Here is a 22,889-nt window from a genome sequence, read left to right as displayed (position 1 = left end):
GTGCGCCTTGTCTTGTGGACTCGCACGTTCGTGCATTCATCCCTTACCCCCTGTTTACCTCATTCATCCTCGCACCTCTCTACCTCTCACTTACGAGCCCTCATTTCTCCAACTTCCTACCGACCAAGAAAACAGCGGTAGAGGTACGAAAACGCCGACTGAACCGAAAGAGGAGGAGGGACACTGGGAAGATGCCCTGACACATATACATACACAGATACACACCCCAACACGACCGGCGTGTCCTCTTCGCTACTGAGCCTGCTAGGTCCACGTTCGGATAAGAAGAAGCACTGCAACTAAGGGGGAGGGAGCAGCAGCTGATTGGTGCGCACGCTTCCGTCTGTGTCGAAGGCTCTTCGCATGCACAAGCGCATTGAAGGGGAGGAAGCGAGGGGGAGAGAGAGGAGGGGGACAGGAGTGAGAAGAGATCCATTCACTGCCGAAAAGGCACACACCCATCATCATCATCGACAAGAAGAGACATCGGCGATGTGCAAGGGCACCCGCGCAGACTCACAGCGTCTCAAAGGAGTCCGAGTACAAACGCCAGCGGTGACGATGACAACCCCCTTACACGCGTCTGCCCCGCTTTCCCCCGCTTTCCCCCTTTTCTCCCCTCCCTCCCCCCATTCGTCGTCCCAGTCGCCTGGAAAAAAAAAGATCGCGCAGCCTCCATGCAGACACACAGCCGCAGACCCGATAGAGAGAGAGGACAGCAACAATAATAACAGGCGAAAGAGAAGGGTTCAGCACAGAAAGCCTCCCAAGCCACAGAGCGTACACACACACATGCATACGCATATAGGAGGGGGAGGGGGGGAAAGATGGACACCTCGGGCGAAAAAGAACGCACACACGCACACACCAAGAACGGGAGAGAGGGAGGAGGAAATGGAGGGGGAGAGGGGGGATGGACTGAGGCAGCCAAAGGGGAAATGGCCAGAGAGGTGGTCAGGAACGGGAAGAGGGAAGAGGGGTGCGAGCACGAACACAATAAAAAGCACACCGCCAACAGAACAACGACTTGCAGAGATTGCCAAAGAGAAGGAAGAGAAGCACCGTCGGCCAGTCACTCGCCTGCGCGCGCGCCTCTCCACTCTTTCCCTCCAGATTGCAACGAGGCATGCTTAGGGGTGGAGAGCGTGGTGGTGGTGGTGGGTCGATGGGGACACACAAAGAGAGAGAGAGCGCTCGGAGAGAAAGATTCGGCACATGGAGAGGAGACGAGGATGATGGTGATGGTGGTGGCTGGGGAGGGGGTGGGTGAAGGCACAACCATAGTACCGGCATTTAAACAAGACAGACACGCACCACACAGAGGCTCAGAGACGCCAACACCCGGGCCAACGTGCATGCATGAAATGCCGCAAGCGAAAAGCTAAAGGACATGGAGGGAGGTGGATATAGTAGAGAAGGGCACCGCCACCACCACTAACAGCAAGCAAACGAGAGAGCGAAAGGGAGGAAGGGAGGGAGATGGGAAGCGCACACAAAGAAGTACCTGCAACACTTACCGCAACAAGCACAGCCTTTCACATCAGCTTAGCATCCATGTTGCGCGAGCGGGGAGGGGGCATAGTAAGAGAGCACACTCGGCACGGTCGAGCCCCGGGTGGGGTGGGGAAGGGAGGAGGGGGATAAAGAGATGTCGTTGAAGGGGGCGGGGTGCGCACATGCGTGCACGTGTGTGTTGTTGCTCGTTGGCCACGCGTGACCAGCGCACAGTTGAACACGGACTCGTCGCTAGACCTCGCCTTTTTTCCAAACAACGCCATGTGCTTGTCACGCCACGCATCCTTTTTTTCCCGCTTCTCGTTTGCCCATACTTCGGAGGGTGAGGGTGAGAGGGGGAGGGGTAAGGGCGAGTGACTGAGGCAGGGCATGAGACTCGTCCCCTCTTGTTTCCACTTTTTGTGGAGATGCTCCGCTGTCGTCTCCACGCCTGCCAGCGGCGCACATTCCTGTCCCTCTGCAGCCCACTCCTCCTCCATCCCGCACAAGCGCACATGTCCGCACAACCCTACGAGGAGAGGGCGGGTGGCTGTGACGGGAGACGCGAGCAGCTATGCCGCCGAAGCACACAAAAAAAACCAACACACAAACCGAAGAAGAAAAAAAAACGGCGAGGGAGACGGCTGCGCACACACACGCACAGGCACAGAGGCAGCGAAAGAGAAGCACAACCACCGCAGCACCCACAATACACACCTACAGACACAGGCACACGCAGCTTCTTTGACTCGCAGGCGGGGAAGGGTAGAGACGGTGCTCCGGGCGACGATACCTGCCAGCGAAAAGAAAAGGGTAACGAAGGAAAAAGGGCGAAGCGACGCAGAGGGATACCCATGGGTGGGTGGACGGCGGCTGTGAGGGGGAAGAGGGCCATGCGCAGCGTAGACACCAGCAGCCTCTACTCGGCCGCCGCATTCACGCAGCCATCTTGACGACCGTGCTCTTGCGCGAGCTTCCGCATGGCTCGCCCCCTTTTTTCGTTATGCTGCTCCTTTGCGGGGGGACTTGCGCCACACCCACTTCGCTACTGCTGCTCTGGAGCGCCTGGCTCCTGGTTGTTGTTCGGAGCACCACCGCTTCCGCCCTGCGCCGGGTTTTGGTTCACCGGGGAGCCGTTGCCTGCGGCGCCGCCGCCGTTGCTGCCGCCTGGGAAGGACTGCTGCTCCTGCAAGCTTTCATGAATCCGCTTCAGCGTCCAGTCAAATACGTAGTCGACGTGGTAGCCCTCCCGCACGAAGAGGTCTCGGAACATGCGCTTCAGGTACGAGTAGTCGGGCTTGTCCTCAAAGCGCAGCGCGCGCACGTAGTTCATGTAGGCCGCGAACTCGCTGGGGAAGCCCTTGCACAGCAGTTCCACCGGCGTCGTCTGCTTGCGCTCTGAGATGCGGTTGTACTTCTCCTGCTTCGTGTGTGCCTTCAAGCCCTGCCACGGCAGCGAGCCGCGAAGGAAGTACATGAGAATGTAGCCAATGCCCTCCATGTCGTCGCGGCGGCCCTGCTCCACGCCCATGTGCGTGTTGATGCTACAGTAGCGGGCCGTGCCTGTCAGGCTCTTGCCCTCCTTGTATGGGATGTGAGCGTGCGTACGCGGGTCTCGATACTTCTTCGCCAGCCCAAAGTCGATGATGTACACGTGGTGGCCCTTCTTGCCGGTGCCCATGAGGAAGTTGTCGGGCTTGATGTCGCGGTGCAGCACATTTTTGCTATGCACAAACTCAATGCGGCTGATCATCTGGTCCGCCAGCATCAGCGTCGTCTTGAGCGAGAGGCGACGGCCACAAAAGGAGAAGAGGTCCTCTAGCGAGGGACCGAGCAGCTCAATCACCATCACGTTGAACTCGCCCTCAACGCCGTGGTAGAACATCATGGGGATGCCGACGGCGCCACCGCCGCTGCCGAGGATGCGATAGAAGCGGGACTCATACGTGAGCTGCGGGTGGCGCGTCTTCACCTGCTCAAGCTTGATGGCGACTGGGTCGCCCGTCTGAATGTTTGTGCCGCGGAAGATCTCACCGAAGGAGCCGGAGCCGATCTTCTGACCGATCCGGTAGCGGTTGCCAACGCGCAGTTCCACGTTCATGTTTGCGCTGGAAAGTGTATGTTCGCGTGTATGTGTGAAACTGTGCAGAAGTGCGCTTCTGCGGGGAGGTGGGCGCACTCACCAAAGAGAAGGAGCGCGCAAAATCTGCTATACTGCGGCTCAATCGCCTCCGTCCCCTCACCGTAGTGCCCTAGAGCGCAACAAAAAGAGAGAGAAGAGGACGGCCCCCGTCAAGTATTCCTGCGGATGCGCACCTGCGAATATGCCACTGTCTCTCTCCGTGTGTGTGTGTGTGGGTTTGGCGCAGTCTTCGTTCACTTCGGAGAGAGTGAGATGCAGACAGGCAAAGTGGCTCGAGAGGAGGGCGACTGAGCCGAGGGTGGGAGGAGAGAGGCGAAAGAGCGGCTTTGTTACAGAAATAAGGCGACTGCTATGCCAGTTGGCACACGTGTTCCTCTTGTGTATTTGTGTGCGCCGCGCCACGCGGAAGAAAACAAACGGAGGCGACTCAGCGTGCCACGATCAGAGCACTTTGACATACACACACACACAAAGGGAGGAAACAAAAAAAAGACAGCGTTTTTCTTCGGTTTGTTTTTCCTTTTGTTCGGTACGAAGAGGGGGCAGTGCAGAGAGAAGCGGCTATTGCTGCTGTGGAGGAGGAAGAGGAGGTGATGTGCGATGGGCCCACGACAGAAACGGTAGGCGCCACCTGCGAGGGCAGCGCAGATTCTCATTCACCTGGTGGAAATACCTCGCGAGACGCAAGCCGTGGTCGTGATTCTTCGCCCGCGCTTGTGTTACTGTCGCACCCCCCTGCGTTGCAGATAGGCTGAGGGGGTGAGGGAGGGAGGGGAAAAGCTGCGCGCATTCGCGCTTGCTGTTTTGCCTTCTTCCGCGTACATCGCCGTCTCCCTCTTTTGCTTCATAGCGTCACATACTGCCCTGAAGGCGCGGGCACACACCGCGCAGTGTACGTGGCGGCTCAGGGGGGGCCTCGTACCTCACGTTGTGCGAGGAAGCCAAGCACCCTCACCTCTAACCCCTCCCCATGCCGAGCCACCTCTTCTGGTGGGCAAGGGTCAAGGCCGAGTGACGTGCATGTGTGTGTGTGGTGGTGGTGGGGAGCTCAGAGCAACGCAGCGCTATCCACGTCGGCGGCCAGGCCCCGGGCGGCGTGGCATCCGGAAGGCCTGCGACAGCGCACACGTGTGCGACTCCCGCGTGGTGCGCAACGTGCCAGCGTGACTCGAGCCGGTCCCACTCGCCCCTCACAAGGCCCGTTAGCGCGAGCGGCCTGGGGCGACCACCTGCTAGGCGTGGAGTGGGCAGAGCTGGCGGCAGAGGCCGTGCACAGACAACTGGGTCGGCGCATGGCTGTGCCACAACTCTATGGCTGCCCCGCACCTTGTAAGGGGGCTGTGACAGGCCAGGGGGTGGTGGTGCGGGGAAGAGGGCAGAGCGGTGTCAGACTCATGTGTTGTGAGGTGGAAGAGCGGAGATGTGGAGCACAATTGCCTAGGACGGCTACACATGCGGGGTGGGGGTGGTTGAGAGGAGGAGGCCGGAAGAGAAGAGAAGGCGAACGGAAAAAAGACTGCGCCGTGAGGAAGAGACGAAGAGAGATGAGAGAGCAAAGTGTACCAGCACCGTAGGCTATCGTTTAGAGTGAGCGTGTGGTGTGTGGGTGCGGTAGCGGCACAGATCCGCGGAGCCACAGACATGTAGACAAAACAAGGGGCCCTTCGAGTCTCCAGTTCAGCTAGAACATCAACCCCCCCACCAAAGTGCGAAGGAAAGAAACACAGCGATACGCACACACACACGCATACGCAAACATAGACATCAGCCGAAAAGAGAACCGCAGAAGAAAGGGAGAGGAAAACAGCAGAAGTAGCACACACACACACACACAAATCATAGCGGTCAGGTAAGCAGAAGAACTAAGGGGAGGGGCGCCTCACTAAGGCACCGCAGCAATGTTGGCGCGCGGCGGCATAGTGATGTACTGTTCCCCCCTATCCTGGTCGGCCCAGCGGCGTCCTTCGCCTTACACCCGCGCACGAACGCTCGTCAACACTCCACTCCCTTTTTTTGCGTTTGTTTAGCGATGGAGCTGGGCGCGTTTGTGAAGGCCACCCGTAAGCGCTTCAGGAAGGTCGAAAAGGCTTGGCGTGCGGTGTGTGTGTGTGTATGTGGATGGGGCGGGGAGAGAGGATAGAGAAGTGTGAAAGTATGAGAAACTGAAAGAGGTAGCGAAGGGGGCCTCTTCCCCCTCTGTGCGTGTGTGTGCACTACGGCAAGAACAATCGAGCTCCTTCCGTGACCCGATTGAGTGGGGTGCAGCTGGGTGAATGAAGGGAGGACATGAGTGCTGAAGGAAGATGCGATCGATTACAAGAGGGCCCGATCGATCATAGAGGTGGTGGTGTGTACGCTGTACCACGGCCGACTCCACAACACAAGGCGGGTGCACACCCATAGAAATAGCTTCGCCTTCTTTTCTACCGGAAAAATACGATGCCAACCACGCCAACGGATCCCTCCTCACTCCTCCCCTGGCACACTTGAGCGACTCACTGGCATGCCTCTCAGCAACACGCACGATCATACGCGTACATGCGCGTACGCTACGACCGCTTCTTTTCGGGCTTCATCTCTGCACGCTTGCGCTGCCCTGCCACGAGCGTTTCCTGCATGTTGCGCACCGTCCAATCATAGACGTAGTCATCCTGATAGCCCTCTCGCTCGAACAGCCGGCGAAACAGAGAGCGGAGGTAGCCGTACTCAGGACGCTCCTCGAAGCGTAGCGCGCGCGAGTAATTGATGAGCGACGCAAACTCTACGGGCAAATCGTTGCAGAGCACATCAACAGAGGTGCACATCTTTACGTGGGCAATCGTGCTGTACTTGTGGTCCTTATTCGGCGCCTTCAAGCCCTGCCACGGCAGCGAGCCTCGAAGTAAGTAAATGAGGAGATAACCGATACCCTCCATGTCGTCGCGGCGGCCCTGCTCCACGCCGAGGTGCGTGTTGATGCTACAGTAGCGGGCCGTGCCTGTCAGGCTCTTGCCCTCCTTGTATGGGATGTGAGCGTGCGTACGCGGGTCTCGATAGCTCTTCGCCAGCCCAAAGTCGATGATGTACACGTGGTGCTCCTTCTTGCCGCGCCCCATGATGAAGTTGTCGGGCTTGATGTCGCGGTGCAGAATGCCGCGAGAGTGCACAAGCTCGATGAGCCACAGAATTTGGTCCGCCAGCATCAGCGTCGTCTTGAGCGAAAAGCGGCCGCCGCACTGTTCATGCAGATCCTCCAATGAAAGCCCCATCAGCTCCATCGCCATCACATTGAAATCGCTCTCGGACGAGTATCCGAAGATGGTGGGCATGTACGCCGCTGCACGGCCTTGGCTGACTAGGGTGTAGTGCTGCGTTTCTGCCAAGAGCTGCGGGTGAGTCGTCTTGGCGCGCTCCACCTTGATGGCAACTATTTCGCCTGTTCGAGTGTCGACACCTTCGAAGATATCGCCAAAGGAGCCGCCGCCGATGCGGCGGCCGATGCGGAAGCGGCCGCCCTGCACCACGCAGTTCTCCAGCGCCCTTGGCGACTTGTTCTTACCCCCGACCATTGCTGGCGGTGCGTATGATGAATGTGCTGCAATCAATTTAGCTGCCCTTCACAGGTGCTCCTTTACGCCGCCACCTCTTCGTTCCAGCTGGCAGCGGAGGAACGAGAGAGAGAGACCGGCCAAGAGCAAAGGAAAAGGGGAAAAGGAAGCGGGGGATAGGTTGGTAGACAGCAGCCATGCCATGTGCGGCACACGCCAGAGGGCCGCTGAGCAGGCCCTGCACTGGGGGGGGGCGGCGGCGACAGAGATGTCGCTTTCGCGGAGAGGCGAAGGGGAAGGCCTCTGTGGGATGAGGGGAAAGGCAGGCCAACTATGCCCGAGCACGCGCTGGGGTACATTTCCCCAACGGACATTACGGGCCGTCCTGTGTGTTCACGTGCGCATGCGTGCCTCTCCCTTCCCCATTGGCTAGGACGAGCTCTCTCTCTCCTCAGCGAATAGAGGAGGAGGAGGAGGGGGCTCCACGGGCTCAGCTCCCTCTTCAACACCCCTCGCTATTCCGCTGCCGCTGCACAGAGAGCGGCGACAGCGAGAAGGGGGACCGATGCAGGCAACCTCGCAGATAGAGAGTAGTGGGTGATACGATGCTGCGGCAGGGGGGAGGGAGGGAAGGGAAGGGAAGAGAGATGCTAACTTGTCCCTCCCTCCCCTCGTTTGCACAAGGGCGCGACAGAGCAGCGATGGCGCCCGCCAGGGGGACAGCCACAACGCCACGCTCGAAATGGGTACAGCAAAAGACAACCAAGAAAGGCGGAGGGGGAAGGAGTCAAGGGGTGGAATGGCTCCGCATCACCTTCCCCCCGCCCGTCTCTTCAGGCGCGGCCGGCTTCCACAAAGCATGAACGCACTCAAAAGACACGCGCGCGCACGAATCTGTTGGCTATCGCACGGAGGAGGCGTAGGCACTCGGACATGTCCCCCCCTTGGGGTTCGCTACAATTCCTCTTCCTCACTTACTTCGTCTCCTCAGCTCCCGCTGCTGGAACCGAGTCGGACGGCGACGGGGGATAGGGAGAGGCGGGGTGCGCAGAGCCGCCGCTCGCGGGCGGCGCATCGCCAGCCAAGCGCCGCCCTTGGCCCTGAAAGGCACCTTGACCCCCAACCCTTCCCTGCGCTCCTTCCTCGCCTCCTTCCTCGGCGTCGTCTTCGTTCTTGTCCGCTTCTCTGGGTTGCCGCTGATGATGACTCATAAGCTGCCGCAGCTGCTCACATAGAAAGGCTTCTTGCTGCTGCGGTGTCAAGCCCGCCATCGCCGCGCGCTTGCCCTCGCTGTCACTCCCGCCCTCGCCGTCACTTCCATCTTCGGCAATGAACTCGGTGGAGCCGCCGCCAAAGTAGCGGTTGGACTTTTTGCCCTGCGCCCGCTGCTCGGCGTCCAGCGGATGGAGGGCTGAGGATGACGACCCGAGCCCCTGCTGCTCTTGCCGAAGGCGCTCCATGGCCCTCTGCCGCTCTGCCTCCTCGTTCGCGGCCAGCATCTCGGCCATCGAGTTGTATGTGCGATGTGGCCGCCGCGCCTGACTGGAGGCAGGGGAGGGGGAGGCTCCAGCGGCTGTTCCGGGGGCCTCACCTCGGTTGCCGCGAGCACCAGCAAACATTGCCATCAGAGAAGATGCAGCGCCAAAGAGCATTGCCCGTGCAGGCCCTGGCGGTTGCTGCTGCTGCTGCTGCTGTGCTTCCCCATTCCTCGAAGTTTTGGGTGACGCAGGGCTGTCGAGCGGCACGACACGCAGGGCGCTGGATCGACCGAGTCCCACCTCCTTCAGAGGCAGACCCTCATCCGTCTCCGTACTGTACCGCTTAGGAGGGTAGGCGCACACGAACACGAAGTTGTTGTAGCCTAAAGCGTCTGCCACGGTAGGGCGGACGTCGGCACGGAGGGTGTTCACAGAAGGGTCCAGCTGCGCCACGTCCAGAGTCTTACCGTTGGGCAGCGAGCAGCGAAGCCTCACGGAGGCGGCTTCGCTGGCCGCCTCCGATGCAGGTGCGGAGGCGGCAGTAGGTGCTGATTCCTTTGGTGGCGACGGTGGCGCGTTTGCGGCTGCAGCCACCGGGGTGTCGTCAGGGGCTCGCCGACGGCACACTTCTCCCTCGCACACGTACTCTGAAGGGCGCGGGGCGGGTGTGGCCCCTGTTGCTGGCGTCGATGCCGCCGGTGCCGTCACAGCAGGGGATGGCGGCGAAACGTCTTCGAAGCAGACTTGCACAAGTGTGCTGCGTGGGTAGTCCTGTAAACGTACCTTGGCAGCCTCCTCCACCGTCGTTGCTGTCACTGAGACCGCCTCTTTTGACGTCATTGGCGCTTCAATCGTCAAGTTAAACTTTGCCCCAGGCTTGGGTGGCGTGATCCCGTTCCACGTCGACGCCGCCTGCGCCTGCTGCACCTCACGCTGCGCCCACTCCAGGTGCTTTTCCACCGCTCGCCATACCGTCTGCAGGGTCATGCTAGGGGTGGTGAGAATCGTCTTGTATGCCGCGACAGTCGTCGCAGAGCTGGTGAAGGACATAGGAAGCCCTGCAACGCTGATTAAATGGGCTGCTCCTAATGCGTCCACATTGGCCACACCCTTCGCGCGCTGCGCCGGCACCGCCATAATCGGCGCAGTTGTGGCGGGCTGCTGGCCACCCGGTGCCGTCTTAGCCGTGGAGGAAGGGTCGCTGTGGCGTTGCTGAAGCACCGTGGTTGCGCCAGAATCGGAGTTCGATGACGCAGGACTCGATTGCTGGCGCGCGCGCAGGTACTCGCGGTTCATGGCGGACACCGAGGCGGAGAAAAAAGAAGTAAGCTCGTGAGATCCGCCCGGGGCCGTCGCTTGTGAGGCGTGTGTTTTAGGTTTCAGAAGGGCCGCCTGCACGCAGTTGTAGAGGTTCTGCGGAGTCAGCAACTTCCCGCTCAGCACTACCGGTGCCATGCCGGCGCTCGGCGGGAAGAAGATATGCACGCGCGGCAGTGCAGCGGCAGGAGTGCCCGGGGTCGCTTGCACAGCAGCAGAGAAGGCGGCGTAGTCGGGGGTCTCTGCCTCGATAAGGTGCAGCAACGTGACGGAGCCGAGGCGGCTCTCGAGGAGGGTGACGAGCAGGGCCTCGCGCTGCGCTGCTCCGCCTTGTATACTGCCCAACGGAAAGTCTGGCACAAGAGCGAGCTCCTCACCATCTGCCAACGCCTGCGCCATCGCTGACGCGTTCGCTGCAGCGGCTGCCGTCAGGTTCGCCGGCCTCATGAGGTAGCCAAGAGAGGCGTTAGCCGTGGCCATGGCGAGGTCGGGCGCTGCGTGCGCCGTTTCCCACGAATCGGAAGCGTCGGCGAAGAGACTGCTGCTGGCCCGAGTGATGGAGGCATGCGACGCAGGGAGAAATGGGAAGGTCAGACCGGCAGCACTGCGCCCTCCCGCCATACCACCGGCTCCGCTGCCGCGAGTCGCCTCGTCTGCATTGTTGAGAACGCTGGGCAGCCTGTCGTGCAGTGTCACCATGAGGGGGTACTCGAGGGAAACACACGCTGCCATGGCGTCCTCGATCTTGTCAAATTTGTGCAGCATTTTCTCACGCACCCCGACAGCGCAGTGCTCTTGAGGGACAGCGGTGATGGAAGCAAACGGCGCTGATGGCGTTAAAGGCCCGCGTGTTCTGTCCCTCGGTCGCCTCGGCACACGACTTGGCGGAAGAGCGGGTACTGAAGAGAATGAGTGAAAAGCGGAAGAGGATGAACAGGCGCACACAATCAATAAGCTGTCGTGGCGTCGGCGGAAAGCGCAGGAGAGAGAATGCAGGGGCACACTGCTGAGAAAAAAGGGAGGATGGGAAAGGTGGATTTGCACATGCGTGTGCGTAGGAGTGTAAGCAGATGAGTCGCCGAAGGGCCATGACGAATGGGGGTGAGAGAGAGAGGAGGGCAGGTTGGCTGGGTGACGGCCGCATGACCTCGACGGCGACAAAAGAGTCGACGGAGAGTCCCATGCTATGCCTTCTGCCGCGACGTGATAGAGGAAGTCGATCACTCTCTCCCCAGTACAGAAAAGAGCTCCTGCCTGCCCAAGAGAGCAACAGGCGCCCGTCTGTTTGTTTTCGCTTCCTCCTTCGAAAATCCCCTGTCACCTTCCGTTTGGTCGGCTACGCGGAAAGGGAAAGCTGTCGCCAGTGTGCCCATACGCATCTGTGCATTACTTACACTGCGCTTCACCCTATCCGATCATACCGGCGTGGCTATCTGCTCGCGTGAGGGCCGGAAGGAGCAGCGAGCGCTACAGGGAGCGAAGGAGTGCGCCCCTGTGCCAGTTTGCGTCCTTTTTTCCATCGGAGCAGGTAGGAAGAGTAGCACACGCAAATATAACGAGGAGAATAGCAACAGCAACCGCGGCGGCGGCAGAAGCGGAAAAAAAAACAGCGGCGGGGGAGGGAGAATACTTGCGAGGCAGCAACAGCCACTTAGGTATAGGCAGACGTACACACACACATGCGTGCATGCGCTTGTAATCTCTTCATGCGCGCGGATGCGGCCGCAGCGCGAGGCAGTGCAGGGGGGAGGTGAGGGAGGCGCCAAAGGTGCTCAATTCACGCGCAAACAAGTTTGTATGCCAAAATCTGAGCACGCACATATACGTGTGCGAGGAGCCGCTTTACTATCCCTTCTTTGCCCTCATCTCTAACAGGCACGGCACGAATGCTACTAGAAGACGAGGAGGAAGGGGTGGGAGTGGGGGCGCGTGGCAGACATAGCAGTAAAGTGCAGAGCAAAGGAGCAGGAGGGGGGAGGGAGGCATGGATATAGGCGAGCGGGAAAAAGGGGAGGGCGATGAGCTGGCGGCGCTCGACGTCTCTTCCAGTGCCTCACCGCCACCATCAGCCTCCCCCTCCCCTCTTCTCGCTTGTGATCGTCGCCGCACAGCTCCACTTGAAGGCGTTGGGGCGCGTCGCGCGTACGCCTTCACGGCAAGATCTGCCGGCGTGATGGCGAATATGTCGAGGGAGGTTTCGTAGTCGGGCAGGCCTCGGGGTATAGCCGACTGCAGGAGGGACTTCCACGTCCCGACCTTTGGAAGCTGCTGCGGCTAGAGGCAAGCAGAGCTGTAACAGCCGAAGCGCTCGCCCAGCTTCCAGCCCCTGATGCAGTAGGGGCCGCCCTGGTCTCCGATGCCGTTGAGGCTTTAGTGCGCGTGGTTGAGGATGCTGACGATGGTGGCACCAAGGGGACCGGCGCCGATGCTATCGGTGTAGAGGCTCCTTGCTACGCCTGTGGCCGGCTCATGCGAATGCGGAGGCCCCCCCTTACGTCTAGCTCCCCTGGAAAGGCGCACTCCCTCTGCGGGCTGGTGTAGTTGAGCGCGATGCCTGAGATGGCGAGGCCCCACTCCTCGCAGTAGCACCTGACGTCGCCGTCGACAGCAGGCTTGTCTGGCTTGGTGGGGGCGCTGAACTCATTGCTATCCAGCACGCAACGGCCAGCAGTGGTGGCGCGGTACTCCGAGCGGCCCTGCCATAGCCTCGTCCCGGTCGCTGCACTGCGTATCGACCTCCCCCCGCTTCTGCTGTAGGTGGTACGCGTTCACAGAGTAGAGATCCGCGCCGGGAACGCTGATGGTGAGCTTGAGGGCCCACGAGGCGCGCACGATTAGATTGCTGACAGCACCCGGCTTCCCGCTGGAGCCGAATTGGAGTGGGGGATTCAGGCGAAGGCGTGAGACAAGCGTGCGGAAGGGATTTTTTATGGATTCATTAGCGGATGCGTGGCCTTGACGATGCAATCCACAGATACTAGCTTCTCGTGAGCGCCGCAGGTTGCATTGACGTGGGAGAGCGGGCTTGCAGAAGCCATTGCCGTCTGTTGCGGTGCTTGCAGTGGGCGCCGCGTTCTAAGCTTCCAGCCTCCCTCCCTACAGCTGTTGTGGATACGGGCGTCTCTGTCTCTAAAAGGAAAAAAACATGCTGGTGCGATCCATTTGTGTGCGCAAGCGCCTTTTCCTTTCCGATTTGGTATCAGGGGCTTTTTTTTGATTGACCACGGCGGCGCGCCAAATAGCGGCCCAGACTACTCTTTATGGTTACATTGCCCTGTTTAGCCCACTTTCGCTGGCTTGGCACTCTCGAACATGACATCGCACCTGCTTCTCCAGTGCACACACACTCCCAAGTCTGTGTGTATGTGTGTCAGCACTTGCTCAGCTGGGCCGGGGAAGAATGAGGGGAAAGCGGGGGAGGTGAGCGTCAAGGAGGGTAAGGTCAGGACGAAGGCAAAGCAGTCGAGGCGACGGGAACGCGAAGCGAGCGAAAGGGCAGCACTGCCCACCTCGATAGGAGAGTGGGAATGGGGGCAGGGCGGGGTGGCTTCCGGCCGCTGTACACGCAGGCACCCGACAGGGCGCATGAGCACCAAACTGGCAGCGACGCACGCGATTGGCAACTGCTGAGACGTCGCCCAACACACACACACACGGAAGGAAAACAAATGAGCAGATGAAACGCAAAAACTTTCACGGAGAGAGCTGCGTGAGAGTGCCGCACCGACGAATAGAAAAAAAACAAACAAAAAGGAGTCGTAAAAGAAATGAGCGACGTTTGTTATTTTTGTTTCTTTTGAAGGCGTTTTTTTTCTTCGAAACAGTCACTCATTTTAGTCGCCACGCTTCTGCTCCTCGCGTGCGTGTCTACGTGTGGCAGTGGGCGGCGGTACACCATAGGGAAGCAGTGGAGGGCAAGCGATGAAGGAATAGCGAAGAAAAAGAAAAGAAATGCTGCTTATGCAGGGGCACGCACTTCAGCACATCTACACACAGATATATGCACATATCCATGTAAGGGATGCCGGGCGCTACACCACTAGAAGAGCACAAGCGTATGGCGATTAGCCAAGTGAGTGAGCAGGGGCGGCTCAGTGCTTGTTGGGAATGGCAAGGGTAGAGGGAGGATGCTCTTCACATGCTGCACCGCACCGAGCACACACACACACAGACACAGGCAGGCCACACACGGTAACACTTCTCCTTGTTTTCGTTAGATCTAACCGTCTCCTCAGTGCGTCCCGCGCGCCAACCGCAGCCTTCGAAGCGTCGGCCTCTCCCACAAACAGCCACTGCCTCCGGCGGCGAGGTTGTAAGGAGGGCGGCGCGATGGCGGTGCACATGGAACGAGTTAGCCGCAGAAAGAGAGAGGCGCACATGCAGGGGAGGGGAAGTGACGTCGGAGGCGGAAGTGCCGTAGCACATACGCATCGAGTGACGAGCCCCGCCACGTGCTTACCTGCAAGCACGTGCGTTGACGAAAGCAAAGGCCTCGCGATATCGACGTGCGTGGCCGGAGGAGGGCGACGAAAAGAAGCGAATCGAGAAGAAAAAGACGCCATGGGGGTGCAAGGGGAAGGGGAAGGGGGAAGGGAAGGCGAGTGTCAGGGAGTCGCCGCGATGGTGTGGGTGATGGTGGGTACGCTACACTCTGACACAGATTCGAAGACAAAAATGCAAGAGGGAAGGGCCCCCTCCCCTGTGCAGACATAAAACGGCCAACCGACGGTCTTCCCCATCTTCTGCACGTGCGCTTCCACGCCCTTTCACATTGTTTTCATCGTTTACTGCACTCTCATCGTCACCGCACGCGGGCCGGGCCCATTACGGTTTCTGCAGTGACGTCTCTGCCTTCCATTGCCCCCCCTCTCTTCCCCCCTCCTCGTCTCCTTTTTTTCTATCAGCAATCTTCCGAGCCGACCACCGTACCGCAGCAGTCTACATCGGTGTGCTTCGTGCACAACTATTGAGCGCCTGCCCTTTTCCTTTGGTGCGACTCCGGCCAACGAGTGCGCTCATTGCGTTGCCTTCTGTTTTCGCTGCGGTGCGGGCTCAGTGGTGACATCCGCAAGCGACCGAAACGCAGCGAGGGAGACGCGTTGCACCGAAGGAAAGAGAGAGAACACAGTCGAACAACGTTTCCATGTGCGATAGGCGCCGTTTTCTTCCCTTTCTTTCAGGCGCACCCGTCCTCCACCTCACAACACATGAGTCTGACACCGCTCTGCCCTCTTCCCCGCACCACCACCCCCTGGCCTGTCACAGCCCCCTTACAAGGTGCGGGGCAGCCATAGAGTTGTGGCACAGCCATGCGCCGACCCAGTTGTCTGTGCACGGCCTCTGCCGCCAGCTCTGCCCACTCCACGCCTAGCAGGTGGTCGCCCCAGGCCGCTCGCGCTAACGGGCCTTGTGAGGGGCGAGTGGGACCGGCTCGAGTCACGCTGGCACGTTGCGCACCACGCGGGAGTCGCACACGTGTGCGCTGTCGCAGGCCTTCCGGATGCCACGCCGCCCGGGGCCTGGCCGCCGACGTGGATAGCGCTGCGTTGCTCTGAGCTCCCCACCACCACCACACACACACATGCACGTCACTCGGCCTTGACCCTTGCCCACCAGAAGAGGTGGCTCGGCATGGGGAGGGGTTAGAGGTGAGGGTGCTTGGCTTCCTCGCACAACGTGAGGTACGAGGCCCCCCCCTGAGCCGCCACGTACACTGCGCGGTGTGTGCCCGCACCTTCAGGACAGTACGATGAAGGCATTGGGAGAAACATGAGATGAAGGCCTGAGGAAAAAGAGTGTATGAGGGGCGGCTGAGGGGAGGGGAAGGGGCTCCTAGCGCATGATAAGCGAACAACAAAACATCAAGGTGAGCACCACATGTAAAATAGAAGCGCCTCTCCTCGGTACGCGCGCTCGCACAGGGCATCGCAACCGTTCCTGATAACGGCAAGCACTTACGGATTCTTCTACCTCATCCCCCCTCTCCCCATACACTCTCCCGTTGACCATACAGACATCGGTAGGGGCTCAAACAAGCCCAGACGCAGGATAAAGAGGGCCGACTGAAATCCTTAGCAACGGCGTCATCTTCGTTCAGCACAGCATATGCCGCCCCCTGACAGCTTGTGTGTGTGTGTGTGCATCGGGGGATGGGTGGGAGAGGGCCGTGGGGTGGGCGCATAAAGAAGGGCTCACATCAGCTCCCCCTTTTCCGGGTCGATACCGTCTCAGATGTTCGAGGAGCTGTCGACAGTAAACTCGTTGTGAATGGCCTCGTCGAAGCGGCCTTTGCCGCGGCGCACAATGCAGGAGGGGTACTTGGCGTGGCAATTGGCGGCGTCTGGGAAGTACTGCGGCTCCAGCCCCATACCTGTCCAACGCGCATAGCGCTGGCCAGGACCGCCGCTCGCTGGCAGAGGCTTGTTGTTGGCCGTGTACACCCACATGCACGGGAACGTCGAGTACACCTTCATGCTGATGTTCGTGACCGGACTCTTTGTCTCGGCGTGTAGCATCAGCTTGCCCTTCTCCCATCCATCGATGGCGAGGGGGTGGTCGTAGCCGCACGGGTCGCGGTCGAGCAGTGTCACGTCATCGATGCACTCACCGATCACGCGGCCCTTACGGAAGTCCAGCCCGGTGCCGTCAACTGGCAGGAACTCACCCGTCGGGATGGATGCGCGGTCCGCCTCGGCAACGTAGCTGGCCGGTATACGCACCCAGTGGTTGCGCACGCTCAGAGGCTGTTCCCACAGGCTGCCGGGCTTGCCGTTGCGCTCCGGGATACCGTTCAGGTTCCAGTAGGCATGGTTGAAGATGTTGACCGGGGTGGCATCTGCCGGGCTCGTCTCTGGGATGTAAGAGTCATAGCGTGTCTTCAGCACGTTCGGCTTTGCCCGCGCAATCGAGTAGGTGACGCGGCTGACCACCTCACCGGGGAAGCCGTTCTCCATGTGAGCGCTGGTGTAGTTAAAGGCCACGCCTATTTCAGTCGCTGTCTCCATGACAGTGAGACCCCAGTGCTTCTTGTGGAAGGCGCTGCATCCTCCGTGGCACGTGTGGCCGCCAGGCATGTTTTTGTCGGTGCGATAAGTAACACCGTCCAACGTGAAGGTGGCGTGAGCTACGCGGCCGCCACAGCGTCCCACCGTCACCCCCATGTAGTCGGTATCCGCCTCCGTCTCAGCGGCGCTCTCCGGAAAGGCACAATTGACCTCAATCCACTTCTCTTGCTTGGGGTGAAAGACTTGGACTGAGCTGATGGCCGCACCGAAGTTGACGAGCGCAACGCGCAAGCAGTCTGTCTTGAGCCAAACCATCTTACCCGTGCCAAACGGGCTCACTTCAGCGCGGAAGGTCATTTCGTTTTTTTCTTTTTTCTGTTTGCTTTGGCCTCTCTGAGGTGACGAGAGGAGGAGGGACTGGAGGCGGATGGGCGCCGCGAGTGTTGGGTCTACGTGCCTCCAGATGCGCACGGAGGCAGGGAGGAGAGGATGGTGTAAAGCAACGTCGAAAGAGGAAGAGGAGAAGCAAAAACAGAGAGCACATAAGAGCCATGATGTCAGTGGGGTCAGGGGAAGGGGGTAAACCACTTGTCGAGAGAAAGCATGCGGTCAGGAGGAGGAGGCGTGCCCATTCTGAGAACGAGTGGTGCCAGACCCGGGGAAAAGCGTGGCATAGAAGCCACACGCGGCGAGCGCGACTTCCAGTTGTGCATCAGCAATGCGTAACGTTACCCTCACCTCCCTGCCCCCTCCCCCTCCCCCCGCACTTGCGTCGCTGTCCCCATCCATGAGGCTCTTCCCCTTTTTTCTCGTGTTCCATTCCCTGAAAGGCGGCTGAAAAAAGCCACCGTGCGAGTGTCCTTACGCTGTGCACAACCGCCTCGCGGCATCTTTTCCCTTTCTATATACAGGAGTGAAAACTGATGTGCATGGAGCTGGCTGTTTTGGCTTCGGATGCATGCATGCGCGTCCGTGTCCGTATTTACGTACATGTGCGCTTCAGTTGATTCATAGAAGAGTACAACGCACACACACACACACACATACTTACGGACACGCAGACATGCACCCTCTTCAAAGAAAAACGTTTAGGAAGGGGAGGGAGGGGGGAAGTGGGAGGGGGCGTGCGATTAAAAATAGCCGGGGATCGCATTGCCAGGGACGCACAGGGGAGGCCTCAAAACGAGTGAAACGATGCAGTCCCGTTCGGTGAGTAAATATGAAAAAAAGGTAGAAAAAACAAAAGAAAACGAAATGGCAACAGGGGGAAGAGAGAGAAGAGGAAGAGGGGGAGAGGAGGAGAAACTGCCAAGCTGCGGGGTCAGAGCACCTGTGCGCTGCTGCAGCATCAGAGTTACAGATCGCTTCCCCCGGGCGTGTCTCCTCGTCACCTTTACAGATTTCCCCCTCACACTTTCTCACATCCCAGCCGATTTGCCTCTTGCACTCTAGGGCAGCGGCCCCTACTCCTCAATCGTGAACTCATTGATTGTCGTCTCCGAGTACTGGGCTTCACCACGACGCACAATGCAGGAGGGGTACTTGGCGTGGCAATTGGCCACGTCGGAGAAGTTCTGGGGACCGACTAAGAGGCCAGTCCAACGCGCATAGCGCTGGCCAGGACCGCCGCTCGCTGGCAGAGGCTTGTTGTTGGCCGTGTACACCCACATGCACGGGAACGTCGAGTACACCTTCATGCTGATGTTCGTGACCGGACTCTTTGTCTCGGCGTGTAGCATCAGCTTGCCCTTCTCCCATCCATCGATGGCGAGGGGGTGGTCGTAGCCGCACGGGTCGCGGTCGAGCAGTGTCACGTCATCGATGCACTCACCGATCACGCGGCCCTTACGGAAGTCCAGCCCGGTGCCGTCAACTGGCAGGAACTCACCCGTCGGGATGGATGCGCGGTCCGCCTCGGCAACGTAGCTGGCCGGTATACGCACCCAGTGGTTGCGCACGCTCTCCGGCTGAACCCAGTTCGGTTCGCCATCCTGCTGTCCAGGAATACCGTTTAAGTTGAAGGAGGTGTGGCTGAAGATGTTGATGGGGGTGGCATCGCACAGGCTGTTGTCCGTAATATAGGAGTCATACACAGTTTTGAGGGCGTTGGGCCTGCTGCGCTCGATCGTGAAGGTGCAGTAGTTTTGCACCTCGCCAGGAAAGCCGCTCTCCATGTGTGGGCTTAAGTAATTGAAGCGGACTCCGATCACCGTGGCTGTCTCAATCAGCTTCATACCCCAGTGCTTCTTGTGGTACGCGTCGTCGCCGGCGTGGCACGTGTTCTCACCGCGGTTCTTCTGCGTGTAGTACTTGATGCCATCCAGTGTGAAAACGCCTCCAGCTACGCGGCCGGCGCAGCGACCGACAGTGGCGCCCATGTAGTCTGGATCGGCATAAGCGTCCTCCGGGTTCTTCGGGTAGCCGCAGTTGACCTCGATCCACTTGTTGCGGGTGGGGTGGTACACCTGAACGGAGGCGACAGAGGCGGCGTAGTTGGTGAGGCCCACTTTGAGAGTATCTGTCTTCAGCCACACCAGTTTGTCGTAGCCGTAGGCCTCCACTTCGATGGTGAACGTCATCTTTACGAAAGAGCAAAGAGCGACGAGGCGAAAATAAAACGTGTGAGGGCACAGAGGGGCCCTTCGAGGCTTGACACAGCTGCGGTGTAGGGCGAGGAGGGAAAAATGCTGAGACGAGTGTGGTTTGGGAAAGAGCCAAGCACGGGGAAGGCGATAAAGAATAAGAGAGCTGAGCAGGAAAGGGGGAAAAAAGGGCTTCGCAGGAAGTGGCGGTGGTGAGGGGAGAGAGGTGAAAGGAGGTAGGGGGAGGGAGTGGTGGTTAGCACTGCTGATGGGGACTGGACGTGCCATGGGAAGACGCTGAAGCCGAGTCAGCGACGCGTTTGCATCCTCTCGTTTCATTCTTCTGACGGGGCCTCAGGCGGACTCAGTACACATACACACAGAACCGTCGCCGCACTACCATTGCCAGCGTAGGGCGAGCAGGAAGTGAGGTTGGGGAATGGTGAGGAGAACAGTGTGTGTGTGTGTTTGTGGGAGGGGGGAAGGAGGAGAGTAAAGCTCAAGCACTTACTCACGCCGGAACCTCTTACTCTCGAGTCAACGTGAAGGTGCGCCCGCGCGGCAGTCGTTGCCAGCCCAAAGCTCGCAGACACCAGGGCCAACGAGGGGAGTGGAGTTCGACCCGGCGAGCGCTTCTTCCGCAACTGACGCTCAATGGTACGCGTGATATACACGATTGCCGCCATGCTCGTAGAACTCGTCGACGCCGCCGTGCACGTAGTTCGCTGCAACGTAGACGGCTGCCTGCGCCTCGGTCAGCTCCGGGTACGGATGATAGTTGAGGCACACGGCGTCCACCTCGACGGAGGTGAGCTCTACCGATGCTGTCGACGCCACATCAGACTTTGGGTCCATGGGCTCCCTGCTCTCAGGCTGCCCTGGCAAAGGGCGACCGGGCCGCGCACCTTTGTGCGGTGCGATGGTGCGGTTGTCACAGAAATCTACCTTGCCCGCGACGGGGCCTCCTGCCCCACCGCAGCTGCCGCTGTGGATGGTGGCTGTGCCCAGAATGCGCTGCACGTCGAAGCCCCAACCTCGTGGGATGTACACCACGTCGCCTGGCAGCGCGCGCACTTCATAGCTGGTGCGGGACAAAAGCAGGGGCGTGGACGGAGACGCCGCGAGGAGCGTCGTAGCTGTTTGCGGCACCGCCTTTGCTTGGCACACGCCTGTCTCGTTCGCGCTCAGTGCGTTCGCATACTGACCCGCTGCGCGACGCGAAGACGTAAGGCGCGCTTGCTCTGTTGGCCACGCCGCTGACAACGCTGCAGAGCTTGCGTGACCTGCACGTACCTGTCGGCGCAGCCGCTCCTGGTTTTGCGCAGCGCACATGTCCTCCGTATGCACGGGCACGTGAAGCGTCAGTAGCAGCTCACGCTGCGGTAGCAGGTAGGTCTCTGCGTCTGTTCGGCCAACAACGTACCGGCCTGCTTCTGCCACGCCCGCGTTCGCGTTCACGTTCACGGGAGAGGTACCGCTTTCAGCTGGCGTCGCCACGCGCTCGTGCGAGTGCGCCGAGGGCTTCGTCGGGTGGTGCTCCGCGACGGTTCGGGCGCGCAGAGGTATCATTAGGTCCAACCCAACCCCGCCTAAGCGCCACGGCTCCGCGGAGTCCAAGCTGCTGCGGTGCGAGTGGGGCGCTGTTTCCTTGGATGAATGCGTACCAGCTGGGACGTTCGCCGCTTGCGACTTGGCTGTGGCGCCGGGAACATCACTTGCTGCTCCCACCGCTGGGGCCTTTGCCGGCGGTGCCGACGACACGCGAACACTGAGCTGCGTCAGGCACGTCACGTGCGCAAAGATGCGGTCCGACAGCGACGCTGCAGCGCCTTTGGCCTCCACTGGCGCGAACGGGCGGCCCACAGCAAATGGGACTACCGGCTCCACGCCACCCGCAATTCGGCAAATCACCTCCTCGCTTGCATCCTCGTGCAGGCTGAGGTCACCTGCCACCTGCCTACTCCCGTGGCTGTCATTGCGTACGTGCGCTAGCGGAAGCGCTACCGTCGCTGAGGGGGGAAGCCGCGTTTGCACGTACACACTGGTCCTTACAGCTCCAGCGTATTCGACGTCGCTGCCACCGCTTGCGCCACCATGCATCATCGTTGCTGTCGCTCTCTTTCGTACATGGGCCATCAACTCCGCCCAGCAGCGCTTCCCTGGACTGTCAGGGACGCTGTTGGACGTGTCTCCAGCTCCCTCACAGGCATCCACGGCGCTTGGCACAGAGGCTGGCATCCACAGAAGTCCGGCCGCCGGCGAAACCAGCAGCTGCCGCACGCGCTCCGCCATGTCGTCCGAGGCCGCGAGGGAGGTAGAGGGTAGCCCGTCCGTGGTGTCTTGGCACGACGAGTTTTTGTAGTGCTTCGATTCGTTCCAGAAGTGCTCTACAACCCCCCGCAGAGGAGCCAACATTGTGTCCTCCACCGTCCTCACTGACCGCTTTGTGTCTTCTGGCAGCCTCTGAGAGTTGTGGCGATGCTCGTGACCGCGTGATGTCCTGGCAAAAAAGAACGGCCGCCTCGCAGGATCCACTCGCGCCCAAGACGCCGCTGCTGAAATGTACTCGGCGGGGACTGCAGTGCTGGCGTTCATGAAGGGCATCTTTGCCGCACCAGGCGGCGAGGGCGTGGGCTTTGACGAACCAAGCTGGGAGGATGGGACGGCGAGCGGGCTGGGTCGGTGCAGCGCAGGGGGACCGACTGCGGCACGCTGTTGCCGCTGCTGCTCTCGCCGGTGCAGCATCCCACTCGGCTTCTCCTTCACCCGCAGTATATGCGCCACTGCGGCGCGCACCGCACGCCCTCCGCGCACGACAACTGCTTGATAGGGTAGCCGGGACCCTCCAGCGGGGTAGAGAACATGGTGAAAAAACAGGCGAGACAGCCGCTGCTCCCGTTGCGCGTCCACATAGCGCGGCACAGTAGTAAAGAAGGGCAGCTCGGCGGATGCATGCAGGTCGGCGCCAGCGAGGTGGTCGATGAGCTTTGTGGGTGTGGGCACGCCCTCAAGGTACTTCACGACGTGACCTGTGCCCCGGCGACGCAACCGTGGGCACGACCAGGTTAGCATTGCGGCAACAAAACTCAGCAAGACCGAGAGACTGGCGTGCGTGACAAAGTATGTGGGGAAAGAAAGCGCGCGGGGGCGCCCTCACCTCCTGTGCTGCCACAGTACTAACGACGACGACTCAGCCTCCCCCCTCAAGAATTGCGGTTGAATGAAAGGTAGGCGGGGAGAGGGGAGGGGAGGGAGACACTGAAGTGGTTCTTTCCGAAGCAAAGAGGAGGCACCGTGAAGATCCGGGAGACTAGAGATGGAAGAGGAAAGGTGGTGGTGGTGGG

At 60.1% G+C, this 22,889-nt stretch overlaps 6 protein-coding genes across 6 annotated transcripts; all 6 read right to left on the bottom strand.

Annotated features, from left to right (window-relative positions):
* Positions 1-2,539: 2,539 nt before the first annotated feature.
* On the bottom strand, positions 2,540-3,595 carry LSCM1_00854 (uncharacterized protein; the record flags this gene model as incomplete). The annotated part of the gene is made up of 1 exon (XM_067318487.1): positions 2,540-3,595. One exon carries the CDS (start codon positions 3,593-3,595, stop codon positions 2,540-2,542), a length of 1,056 nt encoding a protein of 351 aa, XP_067174592.1.
* Positions 3,596-6,186: 2,591 nt separating this feature from the next.
* Positions 6,187-7,185, bottom strand: LSCM1_00853 (uncharacterized protein; the record flags this gene model as incomplete). Its single annotated transcript, XM_067318486.1, has 1 exon — positions 6,187-7,185. One exon carries the CDS (start codon positions 7,183-7,185, stop codon positions 6,187-6,189), a length of 999 nt encoding a protein of 332 aa, XP_067174591.1.
* A 953-nt stretch (positions 7,186-8,138) lies between these two features.
* On the bottom strand, positions 8,139-10,724 carry LSCM1_00852 (uncharacterized protein; the record flags this gene model as incomplete). The annotated part of the gene is made up of 1 exon (XM_067318485.1): positions 8,139-10,724. One exon carries the CDS (start codon positions 10,722-10,724, stop codon positions 8,139-8,141), a length of 2,586 nt encoding a protein of 861 aa, XP_067174590.1.
* A 5,462-nt stretch (positions 10,725-16,186) lies between these two features.
* On the bottom strand, positions 16,187-17,320 carry LSCM1_00851 (uncharacterized protein; the record flags this gene model as incomplete). The annotated part of the gene is made up of 1 exon (XM_067318484.1): positions 16,187-17,320. One exon carries the CDS (start codon positions 17,318-17,320, stop codon positions 16,187-16,189), a length of 1,134 nt encoding a protein of 377 aa, XP_067174589.1.
* A 1,106-nt stretch (positions 17,321-18,426) lies between these two features.
* LSCM1_00850 (uncharacterized protein) lies at positions 18,427-19,542 on the bottom strand (the record flags this gene model as incomplete). Its single annotated transcript, XM_067318483.1, has 1 exon — positions 18,427-19,542. One exon carries the CDS (start codon positions 19,540-19,542, stop codon positions 18,427-18,429), a length of 1,116 nt encoding a protein of 371 aa, XP_067174588.1.
* Positions 19,543-20,196: 654 nt separating this feature from the next.
* On the bottom strand, positions 20,197-22,617 carry LSCM1_00849 (uncharacterized protein; the record flags this gene model as incomplete). The annotated part of the gene is made up of 1 exon (XM_067318482.1): positions 20,197-22,617. One exon carries the CDS (start codon positions 22,615-22,617, stop codon positions 20,197-20,199), a length of 2,421 nt encoding a protein of 806 aa, XP_067174587.1.
* Positions 22,618-22,889: the final 272 nt, after the last annotated feature.

The sequence above is a fragment of the Leishmania martiniquensis genome, chromosome 35 (assembly GCF_017916325.1).
Source record: "Leishmania martiniquensis isolate LSCM1 chromosome 35, whole genome shotgun sequence".
NCBI classification, from domain to species: Eukaryota; Euglenozoa; class Kinetoplastea; order Trypanosomatida; family Trypanosomatidae; genus Leishmania; species Leishmania martiniquensis.
Note: the sequence above shows the minus strand (reverse complement) of the source record. Positions and strands in the feature narration are given on the sequence as shown.